The 14,616-nt window shown below is 40.5% G+C and overlaps 1 protein-coding gene across 1 annotated transcript; it reads left to right on the top strand.

Moving 5' to 3' along the window:
- Window positions 1-2,549: 2,549 nt before the first annotated feature.
- On the top strand, window positions 2,550-14,428 carry Leprotl1 (leptin receptor overlapping transcript like 1). Its single transcript, XM_020176922.2, has 4 exons — window positions 2,550-2,706; window positions 9,076-9,151; window positions 11,188-11,374; window positions 12,135-14,428. The coding sequence occupies exons 1-4, from the start codon at window positions 2,691-2,693 to the stop codon at window positions 12,249-12,251; spliced, it is 396 nt and encodes a 131-aa protein (XP_020032511.1). The 5' UTR covers window positions 2,550-2,690; the 3' UTR covers window positions 12,252-14,428.
- The last annotated feature ends 188 nt before the right edge of the window (window positions 14,429-14,616 follow it).

The following is a 14,616-nucleotide window of genomic DNA, read 5'->3' as shown; positions in this document are numbered from 1 at the left end:
GATGGTGTGACATGTGGGATGGAATCATTTGCTTTCCAGAAATACTGCTCTCTTAGTTTTGTCTTGTCGTAACAATACCACAGACTGGGTAATTCATAAAGAACAGTGACTTCTTTGTTCCAGTTCTGAAGAATGGGAAGTCCACAATCAAGGGCCCAGATCTGGTGAGGGCCTTCTTGCTGCAATACAACATGGTGAACACATGACAAAGAGCAGGAGAAGCCAAAATTGTAGCCTTAAGCCTGCTTATAATGGGCATTAATCCATTATTGAGGGTAGAACCTTCCTGACCCAATGACCCATTAGGCCCCTCTGTTCAAGATGGCAGTGGAGAAGGGTGCTATACTTTAGGGAGGGAGCTGGCAGTTCAGATTCTGCCCAATCAGCACACATTTCCAGGCACTCATTCAAGCGTGCTTTGTGTTTTTGCTCACACAATTCTTAAGCAGAAACATTTTTTCCATAATATAGGACAGAGATGCTAGAACTTTTTGACCTAACTTAAATAGAAAAAATAATCTCTCCCACAAGTCACCTATAGATTTATTTGAGGCACTAATGATCTGAGCTGGTGAAATGGCTCAAGTGACAGAGCACCTGCCTAGCTCCTGTGAGGCCTAGAGTTCAAACCTCCCCCTTCCCCCCAAGAAAGAAAGGTTATCTGGTCTTTAAAAAAAAAAAAAGTGTAATTCAATCCTGGAAATGGTGGAGGGAAGCAGGGTAGACAATGCCTTAAGCTCCCCAGTATCTTTTTGATGCATGTTGGAAATGAGAGTTCTAAACATTCATTCAACTGTCTTTTATGTTAGTTTATCTAAGTATAGTGACTGAAAAGATTTAGAAAATTCCAATCTCATGCCACCTCCACATGCCTCCTTTAAAAACATTTCAAAAGATTCTCATAGCTCAAAGCTAAAAACCAGAACTCTCTAGGCAGGACCCCACGCAAACCCTGAGCAATCTAATTGCCCTGTCTTCTGTCCAACACACCAAACTCCTTGCATTTGTTGCCACACTCAGTGCGCGCACACACACACACACACACACACACACACACACACACACGTCCAGAGGGGAACTTAAAGCTGGGCAAAAGCTTAGCATCTCTATCCCCATTCTGTATCTCTGTCCTTTGCGCCATTCTCTCCTGCAGTCACCTTGTAATTCAGAAGGAACAAGACTGATGGATAAATACCTTGTAACAGGAGTGGAAGCTAACCCCTGACAGGCAACAATGACTTTCTTATTGTAACAAGACAGAGCCTGACCAATCCTGAGATGATGACCACACCTGTGACCAGGACCGTTTAATAATTAGTCAGTCCTCTCACCCCCTGCCTCAATTCTTTATTTAAACCTAAAACTCATGCCTGTACCCTCTGCCTCCTCCTGTAGCATGCTCATGCCGAGTGAATAATTTTTCTCTGCTCTTAACCACTATTTGTCTATTTGGCATATTGGTGGGAGTGGCTGGAGCTGCCATTGTAGAACCCTTGGAGTTGGGCCTCTGGCCAAGAACTCCTGTTTCAAGAGCATATATCATTTTAACAAAGGGTGATATGTTGTGGGAAAGTGACTAGACAAAAGAAAGGGGCTTGGACTTCTAGAGACAATAAATCGTGCTAAGATAAATAGTTGGGGCAAGCTAATGGAAAATAAGAGTTTAGTTGTTTCTGCACACTCCAACTGATCCTGCTTACGGTGACAAGCCTTCCCTTCAATATCAGGGAAATGCAAATTTTCTTCTTAAACATGTAGAATTATAAAGGGAAACACGCTCTGCTTTTGTACTGAAAAAGGGAGAAGAGAGATTTCATCCTGTATCTGCAGCTTCTTTGCCTTCAGCTCAAAATAATCTTTACACCAAGGTGGCATATTTTGGAGTGGCATATTTGGAACCGCATTACTAGCAACTAACATTGTTACGTTTTCACACTTTTTGTCTTCCTCTAGTCTGCAAGCTACTTGAGGGCACAAACTGCATCTGGTTTTACTCACTGGCCTACCCGTTTCTCAACACATCGTCCAATAGTATTTGTACGATGGCTAAATAAGTGCATTGGGCCACAGCTTCTCCATTTTTTTCTTAGCCCTATCACTACCCATAAGAGAGTGACGCTCGCAGACGCTCACGGGACTGCATTTGTATTAAGTCTCCCCTTGCTGCTCCCATCTCTGAAGGTCGGTCCTCACCATAACCCTGGCTCTGCGTAGGAAACCGAGGAGCCGAGCGCCGCCACCCAGGAGCCCTCCTTCCCCCTTATAACAAGGCTGCGGGGTGGGGGGAGAAACGGGTGCGCTTTAAAGCACATTAACACGACCCCCAAAAGACATCCTTCTTCAAAGGATGGCGGCCACTCGCGCTCCCTTCTCGCGGACGAGGGCTGCAGCCTCGGGCAGAGAGCTTCCGCCCGCCCCCCTCGGGAGCACTCGGTGACGCCAGCGCGTCCCCAAGCCTCGGTAGGGGCGGGGTCGGGAAGCCTCGGCCGACCCCCGGAGGAGCGGAGAGAAGAAGGGGTCCGCCCTCGGCCCGAGCTCGCGCGCTCCCCGCGCCCCCGCGCGAGCGCGAGCCGCCGGCGGAAGTGCTGCGACGCGCACTTCCGGGTGTTGTCTGGCCGTGGTCGCGCGTCCTCGGTCTCCCGGCCGCCGGCGCCTGCCTGGGTCGTGGAGCCAGGAGCGACGTCACCGCCATGGCGGGCATCAAAGGTGGGCCTGGGGCGCGGGACGCCGGAGGGCTGGTGGCCGCCCGGGAAGGGTGGGCTGGGGTCCCACGCGGCCCGCACTTGGCCGCCTCCGTTCCGGGCCGGCCGCGCGCGGGGACCCTGCGCCGGGCGGGGCGACCGCGACCCCCGCCCTCGCCCTGGCGGCCCCGGCGGCGGAGCGGAGGTGGGCGCGGCGCTCTGGGGAGGGGTGGCGGAGCGCGTTCCCGCCGCAGCCCCCCACTTTCTGCTGTCTGCAGCGCGGCTCCCACCCGTCACCCCCAGCGCGGAATCCCAGTGTCTGGCGCGGTCTGGGGAGTCGGTGGCGATCTGGGCCGTCAGGCACATTTTGAGGAGTTTGCATCCGAGAGGAAGAGAGGGGTGCGGGCGGGCAGTGTGGTTTTGAGGGGGCGGGATCTCCAGGGACGCCAGCCTTGGAAAATCGGAGCATTTACCCCCTTAAAGGCACGAGTGCGGTCTTCCGGGATCGGTTCTCCCCGAACCTGCCGACCCGCGTCTTCCCGGACGCCGGGCTCCATCCCCACGCACCCCTCAGGTGACCTCGAGGGCTGCTGCTTCCTTTCTCCGCTGTTGCACATGGAGCCTTTTGTAGATGTAAAAGTTTTAATTTAAAAAAAGATGCCTTGTTTGTCGTATATTTTCTTTAGAAAGAGGGAATGTGCATTCGTTCCAAGTGTTCAGTGTGATTAGGAGCAAAGTTTTGTTTACTGCGTAAAACGAATTATCATTGGTGTCTTCACCTGCTGCTTTGTGGAAGTGAACAATTTGGGTAGTAATTGGTTTTCTGTGTGTTTTAAGGATTTTAGTTGAGCCTCTTTCTCAGTCACACTTTTCCCCCTGTGCTTTATTTTCATTGTCTGAAAACATTTCATTTCCCATATAAAACCTTGACGTTTGAGCCACTAGGATATTTTTAAATCCCTTTTGGATCTGTAGTACACAGCTTTTAAGTTCTCATGTGAAAGGAAATTACTGTGAAATGCTGCAGTTCGTAGGACGTGGCTAGTTTCCCTGCTCTTCCTCATTTTTTCAGTGTCATTAAAGAAGGGAATCGCTCAAGAAAATAGCTTTGCAATTTCTTTCTCCAAATCTGAATAAATATTTATCAGGTGAATGTGTCTCAGATAGAACTGTACTTTCATTTTTGGTTTCAGTGGGGTTATGACTGTTTATCAGTATGTTCTCCTGTTGACCTATCAGCTTTATATTAAAAAGTTGTTGTTGTAATTAGAGACCATTACATATTGCTGGAGCCATTTACATGTTACTTCGTGATACACTGTATTTTCTGGTACCTCCCAGGCCAGGGAAACTGGCCCTTCTGCTCCAATCTCTTTGTAATCACAGACCCAGTACCTTGTCTCTAGAGAACTTTGCTAGATAATTGAGTTGTTCCATCCCTATCCTGGAGGCTTTGGGAGTAGAAACCAGACTCATGTAAGTTTTGTCTTCCAAATATTGTATCACTCATTTACTGTATAAATTTTTACCTTATTGATGTGTCATTTAAGACAAATCAGCCTACTTGCTGATTTCATAAGACTGAGGAAACTTTGTAAATTTTGAGAACACTTTTGAGCAATGTATTTAATCTCATAGACTTTTATTTAGTATGACTAGGAGATGAGATAGCACAATAAATTGTCTTTGAACATCATTTACACTCAATAGTATTGAACGAATAGAAGTATTTTTCCTGGGTATCTTGATCTCCCAAACAATTCCAAGGCTCTTACTTTTTCATTATATGGTAGCATTTGAAAGGAATTGGATCCTAAGGTATAAATAAATGCATTAATAATTTTCTTCTCTTATTAATATTCCCAGCATTTATAATAAAACAATCTTAATTTGTGTGTGGTTTTTTGTTTGTTTGTTTGTTATGGCACTGAGGTTTGGACTCAGGGCCTCACACTTGCTAGGCAGATGTTCTACCACTTGAGCCACTCCACTAGCCCTTTTCTGTGTTGGGTATTTTTGAGATAGGATCTTGAGAACTGTGTGCTTGAGCTGGCTTCAAGCCACAATCCTCCTGATCTCTGCCTCCCAAATAGGTAGGATTACAGGTGTGAGCCTGACTTAATTTATGTTTTTAAAAAATGTCTTTTGATACCTGCACTTTGTCTCTCTTTTGTTCTTTGATTGATTGATTGATTTTTGGTGCTGGGGATTGAACCCAGGGCCTCACACATGCTAGGCAAGTGCTCTGCCACTCAGCTACATCCCAGCCTTCATTAACATTGTTTTTTAAGACAGGGTCTGGCTGTGTAACCCGAACTGGCCTTGAATTTGCCATCCTCCTGCCTCAGCCTCCTGAGTGCTGGGATTACAAGTGTGAACTATCATGCTCAGCTTTTAAGAGTATTCTCAAAGGATTTAGACTGTGTTTTTGATTAAGTGTATAAACGATTATTCTTTGTCAGAGAGCAGAACTACCCTCGGAGACCATCAGAGTCCTAAGGCTATTTGCCTCTTGTCAAAATTACTGCTAACATGCTTTTTTGAAATTTTTCTGCCTGATTTAAAATTTGTTCTTTCTCCTCTCAGAGGCAGTTCTTGCTTTTGTGCAACTTTCTCCTGGTGCTCACTCATTTTTTCAGTGTGGGAAACAAGATAATCAAAGTTAACAAAACAGTAACAATAATTCTGTATCCATGAATTATCTATTGAAAGAAATACATAAATGATCATATGCATGCACTAGCAACCTGGCTCTAAATGATTCTTAAAATTGTTTTACTGTATTCAAACTCACATCCACCAATGTCACAAAAATGAGTCAATAACCTCTGAATAAGAGCTTAAGGATCTGGGCCCAGTGTGGTGGTGAACATCTGTAATCCCACCTCTGGGGAAGACAGAGGTAGGAAGATTGACTCCAAGGCCACCCGCAAGGACAAAAGTGGAAGACCCTATCTGAAAAAGAACAAAAAGGATATGGGTATGGCTCAAACGGTAAGAGCGAAGAGCACTTGCCTAGCAAGCATAAGGCCCTGAGTTCAAACCCCGGCATGAAGGTCTGTATAAAAAGAAAGTTAGCTTTAGTGTATGGGTTTTGTGTCATCCATTTTGTCACTTTGTAGTGATCTTTGCTTCCTCCTGGAGTCCAGGTTATATTCTAGATAAATTACTTCTGAAGAAATGAATTGTTACTGTATAGTATTTGTAGTAGTGAACTCAGCTATTTGGCAACCATATTTCAAAAAGAAGAGGTTTTTGTTTTTTGTTTTTTTACTTTTTCAGAATGTCTGTATTTTATTTTATTTTTTTTTCTTTTGTGGTACTTAAGCCACTTCACCAGTCCTTTTTTTTTTGTGAAGGGTTTTTTTGAGATAGGGTTTCAAGAACTGTTTGCCTGGGCTGGCTTCGAACCAGGATCCTCCTGAATAGCTAGGATTACACGTGTGAGTCACTGGCTCCCAGCTCAGAATGTCTTTAGCATTCAGAGAATTATTTGCCTTTCCATATAGTCCCTGTCGTTTTATAGAAGACAGAACAACTGGTTAGTGGCTTGGGGACTAAGACCTTGTGCCTCCTGATTCTCAGTTTGGCACTGCATTCATTCTACAAATACTTGTTACTGAGTGTTAAGAGCTGGGACTTGGGTGTGGGCAACAACAGAAGAACTGCTCACTGCTCTCATAAACAACAGTTAGGAATAGAAGGCAGATACAAATCAACATGAAATTGCAGCTGTGATAACTGAGCCAGAACTGTATATGTAATGAGGGCCATGGCGGACTGCTGCTCCAGAGAGCGACAGGGTTTACTTCCTCATTTCATACATCCACTCACGCATCACCTCAGCAGAGATGTCTTTCCAGGCATTCCCATCCCTCACGCTGTCTGATTTTCTTTTTCCCATCTTTAAAAAAAAATATTTTATTCTCTCTATAATGTAATCACCCTGACAGAAAAACCTTTGATTTTTTTTTAATCCTCTGTTTTCAGTAGCAAGAGCATTGTGTAGCATCCAGTTAATGTTCAGTAGATGTTTGCTGCATGAATGAATAAAATAAATAAATGTAATGGGGGATTAGTGTAGTCAGGAGGTTTGGGAAAGTTTCACTGTTTCCCTTAAAGAAAGTCAGGCGCCGGGCAAGAACACAAGCTCTTGAACAAAGAGGCCAGTGCCATTGCTGCCATATCCCCAGCACCTGTTGCGGATTTGGCTTCAGTCTTCCCTGAATGAATGAGAGAAGCTGTGTGAGGTAGAAGGGACAAACCCATGCAGAGGCCCTGTGGGTGAGGGAGCCCATTGGTTTCCAGGAAAGGAAAGAGGGCTAGAGTCACCGAAGTATGGAGATGAAGGGGTATCGACCACATGACATGAATCAGGAAGGTAGGCTAGACCTGTTTTGAATTAAGGAAAGGAAATGGGAAAGTTGATGTTGCATTCCCTTGGAAGTGCTTCATCTGCTATAAAATAAAATGAGTATTTTCTCATCTTTTTATTTTTCTATTGCTGAAAATATACTGTCATTACGAACTATGTAAATGTGTGTTCAGAGTTGACATGACCTCTGTCAGTAATCCAGCCAAAAAACCCCATGTGCCAAACTACCATGTCAGTGAGTGTCTTGAGGATGACCATTTTCATTCTGAAATGTGTATTAGTTGTAATTGGCAGCATTTAACCCCTTCACTGTTAATTTTGGTTTGAATGTGTCCGATTTTGTCTTAGTAATATGTAGACCTCCTACATATTTTTTAAATTTTCACTTTGTGTTAAGGTTAATCAATCATACCATTAAAAAAGTAGTTACTCTCCTAGCCAAAGTAGCTGAGAAATACAGATTATGTAGTACTCACAATAAATTGCTTAATCTAGGTCATTGATTAACTATACCTACTCAGAAAGTAGTTTCTACTCACTGACACGTGAATATGCCTTAAAATATGCTGGCAGAGGGGTGTGTGTGTGTGTGCGCGCGCGCGCGCGCGCACGCGTGTGTGTTTAAAAACTGTCACCTGTAGAATGTACCTATCTTGTAAGATAGTGATACTGTAGAAGAATTATACCCATTATCCTACAAATTTTCTAATCTAGGAAATTCAGGGAGGAGACTCCACTATAGCTTTGTGAACTAGTTAAAGATAAACAACAGTAATTGATACATATATCATTGTATTTTTTTTTCTCAAGTTTTTTGGTTGGTTGGTTGGTTTGGTTTGGTTTTTCTTTCTGGTAGGACTGAGGTTTGAACTCAGAGCTTCTCACTTGAGCCACGCCTCCAGTCCATTTTGTTCTGGTTATTTTACACATGGGAGCTCTCTGTTTGCCCCACCTGGCCTCAAACTGTGATACTCCCAATCTCAGCTTCCCAAGTAGCTAAGATTACAATTGTGAGCTACTGGTGCCTGTCAGGAGGGGAGGTTGTTTTGAAATGGGGTTTTGCTGACCCAGGGTGGGTCTCAATCTGTTGGGCTCAAGTGTTTTTCTTGACTCAGGCTCCAGAGTAGCTGGGACTACAGGTGCACACCACTGCAGCTGGCTCTGCCAGCTTTATGGGTATTGAGGGGGTGTGTGAAGAAGCTGGAGCTGATTGGAAAGGTTTTCCCATAGGATAAGGTTTCTAAAGTTCAGTGAACTTAAGATGACGGGTTTCTGCACATACTGCGTTTTTAAAACTGGTGATCTGTGGAATAAATATAATAGTAGTGCCTGGTGGGGTATTGAGCCAGTGAACCACTGTTCACATTAGATAGTCATTAGAAATGCAACCAGCAATTTTGAAATGGATTGGGCTAGTAATAGGTCAGAGCTCTGAAGATCAGTGTGGGTTGAGTGTCCCTTATAGGAAATGCTTGGGACCAGAAAGAAATGTTTCAGATTTGGGTGATTTTGTGTGTGTGTGTGTGTGTGTGTGTGTGTGTGTGTGTGTGTGTGTTTTGGAATATTTGCTATACATAGTGAGATGTTTTAGGGATAGAAACCAAGTTTAAACACAAAGATTTATTCTCATACACATCTCCTACATGTGTAAAACTACATGAAGGTAGTTTTACATGTTTTTAACAATTTTGTACATAAAACAAACTTTCATGGTGTGGAGTATTCACTGGCATCTTGTCAGTGTCTGTGTTCTCAATGTTTCAAATTCTGGAGCATTTCGGGTTTGATTTTCAGACTAGGGGTGATGCTAAACTTGAATCACTTTATTTTGCCCTGAAGAGGTTATAGAAGACATATTCTGAGCCCACATAGCTGACACTTTTGAGGACATCTAACTCACTTTTAATACATTTAGGTTTAGGGGGCTTGTTTTAATTCTGGGATTATAGATGATATTAACAAAATAACATTAACCTAGTTTAACTAATTGATGTATCTGTTGAACTTTTTGTTTTGCAGCTCTGATTAGTTTGTCCTTTGGAGGAGCAATTGGGCTCATGTTTTTGATGCTTGGATGTGCCCTTCCAATATACAAGTACGTGAAAGTTTTGTCTGTTTGAGTGCTAAAGGATAATTTTTTTCCACTTTTAAAGCTTTAAAAATACACAAACGTTTTTTACAGTCATTACTAAAACATTATTTGTAAGATATTGCAACACTAAGGTGCAAAAAGATTTTTGGCTACTCCTTGTTCTTTGACTGCTGTCAAGTCTGAATGGAAGATAGCAACACAGTAGCTCAAACCCACTGCTTGGTTTTAAACACCAATTGGTAATAATAGAAAACTCAAAGCATCGTTTTTTACAAAAAATGCCATAAGCAGAATTAACTTAAAATTGTGATGTAGACAATTATTTTCCTTAGGAAGGAAAGGATTTTTTTGTTTTTGGAGACAGTCTTGCTCAGGGTGGCCTTAAATTTTAGATTCTCCCACCTCAGCTAGGGAGATTACAGGTGTATGATACAGGCTTAGAAAGAACGTTTTCAAATTAAGATAAGATATATTAGTATGAAAAAGACAACTCAATAGAAAAAATGAACAACAAACATAAAAAGAGAGCTACACATTGCTTAGAAATACATGAAAATATATCAATTTCACTCAATATTAAATGAAGTCCAGTGGCAGAGATAAAAGATGTGGGCTGAACAGAGCTGGTACGTGTTATGTTGGGGCAGGTGGGTAGGTAGTACATATAGGTACAGTTTTCTTGGAGAGCAGTTTGCTTTTGTATCTTCTAGTTCTTTGAACTAGCCTTCCAATTCTTAGACTTGCTTGTACACATCCACTTGCAGATGTTCACAAAGGTATATAAAGTTCAGGGAAAGTATAAATGTTCATGGAAGCCTTATTTAGGGATAACATAAAAAGAAACCTGATGACCTCATTAAATATCCATGACAAGAAATGGCTAAATTGTGGCATAGCTCTCAATAAAAATACTGGGAAGCTCTAAGGAATGAGGAAGAACTATAAATGCTATTGTGTAACCATGGTCATAATACTTTGTTAAATGGAAAAAAAAGCACAATGACCTGTGTACCCTTTTTTAAAAATTTTTCTTTTGTTTCTTTACCTTTCTTTACCCATTCCCCTTTTTATTAAAGATTTTTTTTCTACATAGGATTATGGGAAGGGTGCCCAAGAAGCTGTAGGAGGGTGGGAAAGAAAGCAGTGGAGACTTGGGGAGCCTTTAGTTTGCACTTTCAGTACTGTTGAATTGTTTTATTTTTTTCTTAAGCATATATTCCACTTTTAACTTTTTATTCTCTTAAAAGTTCAGGAAAAGACTTTAGGACATAGATATTTACTTATCATAAGCTCCCCAAGTACAAACAAATCTCCACTATGAAAATTTATTCTACGTCATTTTTAAAGAATATCTATTTCTTTTTTTAACTTTTCAGTTTGAAATAGACTGGCAAGAAGTTGCAAAAATAGTACAAAGAGGTTCCCTATGCCCTTCACATAGCTTCCCCCAGTCGTGACATTCTTACATAGTTGAAGTTACCAAAACCAGGAAATGACATTGCTGCAATACAGCTAACTAATCAATAGAATAAAAGCCATCTATTTTGCAATATTTCTTGCAGTTTTCTGTATTTTGATTTCAGTATTTTATGAGTTCCTAGTGACTTATGGGGAGCTTGGGGATGTTTTAGCTTTGTCATAAAAGGGTGTCAAAGGCATGAATCTTTTTTTTTTTTAAACATGTGAAGATCAGTTTTTAAAAAGCATGAATCTTGAACTTTCGAAGTTATTGTATTAATATTCCCATTTTCCATATCTTCTTTATGTGCTAGAATTTTTAAAAAATTGAATTTGGGACCTTGTTGCTAACTGTTACAGTTTATAAAGCATTTTCTTTTAATATTAGAAAACTTTAGTATTGTGTCATGATTGTAGGGATAATGTAACTGTTTCTCATTTCATTAAGCTTATATCTAGCTTGTTTCTCAACTGCGATGTTTGGTATTTTGTAGTATTCATTTGGTCCATTAAAAAAATTTTATTTGTAGGAAAATGACATGTATACCAAAAAGTTCATTAACTTATTTTTCTTTTTCTAGCCAATACCGGCCCCTCTTTGTTCTGTTTTTTTACATCCTTTCACCTATTCCATACTGCATAGCAAGAAGATTAGTGGATGATACAGATGCTATGAGTAATGCTTGTAAGGAACTTGCCATATTTCTCACAACAGGCATTGTTGTCTCGGCTTTTGGACTCCCTATTGTATTTGCCAGAGCACAGCTGGTAAGTGAATGTATTTTTCTGTGAATGATTTTATATTCAACTGTACTAAATTTTTTCTTAAGAAAAGTTTTGTTACTGGGATGAAAAAGTGATGAGAGCCATCAGGATTTAGAAGATAGAGATGACAATATTGTTGGAGAGCATTGCTTAGATGTCAGTAACAGTTGCCTTGCCAATACCTAGCTGCCTTGTAAAACTTAGAGCATGGAGCTGGGAGATGTGTTCTCCACATGAGAAAGAAGTATGAAAGAAGAAAATGAGTGAGGCTATGTATAGTCAGTTCTTCCTCGCAGACTTAGTAACCCAGATTCACGCCTGTCTCTGCAGATAGAGAGGAAGGCAAAGACTGGCCACCCTTCAGTGTGAAGGAGGCAGTCCCTCCCTTTTAAGAGTGTACACAGCCTGTTTTCATCTCTGGTACTTTATGTCGTATCTCTTCTTTAGGTAGACTTTTAGATTCGCTAAGAAAGAGAGCAGATTTCTTTATAAACAGTAAGTGTAGAATGCTGTGCTGTGTCATAATAGCCCAGAAGTTAAGTTTGTTTTTGAATAACTGCATCTCCCATAATGTTCGGTCTTTTTAAAGCAACCAAAGGTAAGTAAAACAGCAGTGTAAGAGGCCCAGTAAGAGTTCAGTACCATTCTCATGAGCCACATTTGCTTTAGATCACGATGGGCGTGCACAGCCAGAATGGCCATTTGCTTTCCATTTCCCTTTTGGTTTTCATGTCTGCTGACTGTTTTTATCTTATTTCCATAGATTAAGTGGGGAGCTTGTGCACTTGTTCTCACAGGAAACTCAGTCATCTTTGCAACTATACTAGGCTTTTTCTTGGTCTTCGGAAGCAATGATGACTTCAGCTGGCAGCAATGGTGAAAAGAAAGGAGGTTACTGAACTATTGACACATGGACTTCTTGTCCGCTGGCCGTCCATGCACACAGGAGATGGGGCAGTAATGCCAAGTGGTGCAGCAAGCCTCTGGGGGGTATTCTAGGTGCTCCCTTCTCACTTTTGTTGTACGCATACTATTTTCACAGAGACATGCTGAAGGATTAAAAGGATTTTCTCTTTTGGAAAAGCTTGACTGATTTCACACTTATCTATAGTATGCTTTTTGTGGTGTCCTGCTGAATCTAAAATATTTATGTGTTTTTTTCTGTTCAATTTTTTTCTTAATATTCAGTATTAAACATTTTAAAATGTAATAACCATTTGCATTGGTTTAGGAATTCAGAATTCTGCTAGCTGTATTACTGGGCTAAAATACGTATTTTCTCCTAAAATTAGTTAACTTCCATTATTATAAAGATAAGTTTTCAATCAGTCAGGATGACGTCACTCCCAGTTTTATGCAGACTTGCAGACTAATGGCGTATTATAGATTATCTACTCAGTGCAAATATAGCTGCATTTATACCTCAGAGGGGCCAAGCATTAATGTCCATACCCTCCAGAAGGGTTGCTGGTTTTACTAGTCAACAGGTGTCTTTTGACTTGAAAATTAATTTATGGGATTGCTACAAAAGAGTGCTTTTCTTCCCAATTGTTAGAGTTTATGTTGAACTTTAAGGTAAGGATGTAAAAACAGTTTTTTGAGAAACAGTTTTTATTTATGTGTATTACAGTGTAGAGTGAGTTGCAGCATGGCAGAAATAACGTTGAAATTCCATTGTTTGGATGCTGTTTCTATTTATAAGTGAAAAATTTGATCTTCTACTGGCCTTTCATGTTACCTTGGGGAAAATGGACGTACATGGAAGTACCAATGAGGAAACTCATCGATGAGTTGTACGTTTGCGTCATATACACCAGAAAAATCTTCCTCTGCTCCCCTTTTAACTTATTTTATACATTGTATATATTAAGTAAAAGAACTTATCGAATATAGTTTAATAATACTTAGAGATGTTTGACTCACCTGGAAAATAATTGCTATGCCATCCATTAAGAGTGCCCCTCCCCAACAAGACATTGACAGTAATTAACAAGTGACCTGTTAGTCTGGCAGATAATTCATGCTTTAACAACTTAAGATTTAGATCTGTTAAGAGTAATTCTTATTCTAAGGTTATATGTAATTTTAAAATATTTAAGGCAAGTTTTCTGCATACCTCTGAATTGTTTGGGTTTGATTTCATCATGATAGATTTGCTATTTCCTTATAAAAGGTATTTATCTATGAATTAATGCATAGCAGCCAAATCCAGCTGCATAGCAGCTTAGTGTACAGACCTGACCAAAACAGTTCCAGTGACCAGACATGATCAAATTGCAGTGGTCATTTACATATCATGATTATTAGTACCTTTTTCAGGAACTGATTGTGAAAATGTCTGAGTTGATCTGACAATATTTTGTTAAGGATATTTGTATGTTTATTCAGCATACTTGCATAAAAATTACCTTGCTTTCGTTCAAAACTAAAATCATGACATTCTTTTTTTGTTTTATAAAGTTTATTTCTTAAAAAAAATAGCAAATTTGAGATTTGTTCAGCTTTTTATTAATGATGCCTAAAGCTACAGTTTTTTGTTGTGGGTTTTTTTTTTGGTTTTTTTGTTTTTTTTTTGCCTGTTCCAGATTTTGTTATTTTGGGCTGTGAAATGGGAAGCAGTATGAAATATCCACATGTAGTCATTTATACTTTAGGCTGAAATGGCTTGCTGGGAAGGTACAAGTACACATAAATTTAGTTAGTTGGAGATACAGTTGGAATTCTGTACCTGTGATCTACTGGATTTTTTTTTTTCCAGGAAGTGCATTTTCTGGTCCTTCATTTTCTGTTCCTCTTAAATGTCAGTGCAGTACATTGCTACAGTTTTACTTACTTGGCCATAGACTTTCTAATAGCTGCATATTCTTTCTGTATACTAATGTATTGGCAGCAGTGTGACTTTGACCTTGCACACTAGCTTGGCAGTGCTATCTCTGGTTTCTAGGCTAGTTACTTGACATATGAATTTTCCATAGAATATGCACTGACAACATTGCCATTCTTCTCTAGAAAGAAAGAAAAACTTTTGATGATGAAACAATAAAGACTTTAAATACCCATTTTAGTTTGTGAGTGTTTTTGGAATGAAAATATACTTCCCACTTCAACTCCTAAAGTGCATTAACCACTTTAACAATGTAATATAAAGCAACTGTGACATTAGTTATCATGTTCAACAAGAGGAAGTAAAAGTGAAAGCAGAGTCACAAATATCACAAGAAAGCCCTATGATCCTGAGCCATGGT

Source organism: Castor canadensis, chromosome 14 (assembly GCF_047511655.1).
Source record: "Castor canadensis chromosome 14, mCasCan1.hap1v2, whole genome shotgun sequence".
NCBI classification, from domain to species: Eukaryota; Metazoa; Chordata; class Mammalia; order Rodentia; family Castoridae; genus Castor; species Castor canadensis.
Note: the sequence above shows the minus strand (reverse complement) of the source record. Positions and strands in the feature narration are given on the sequence as shown.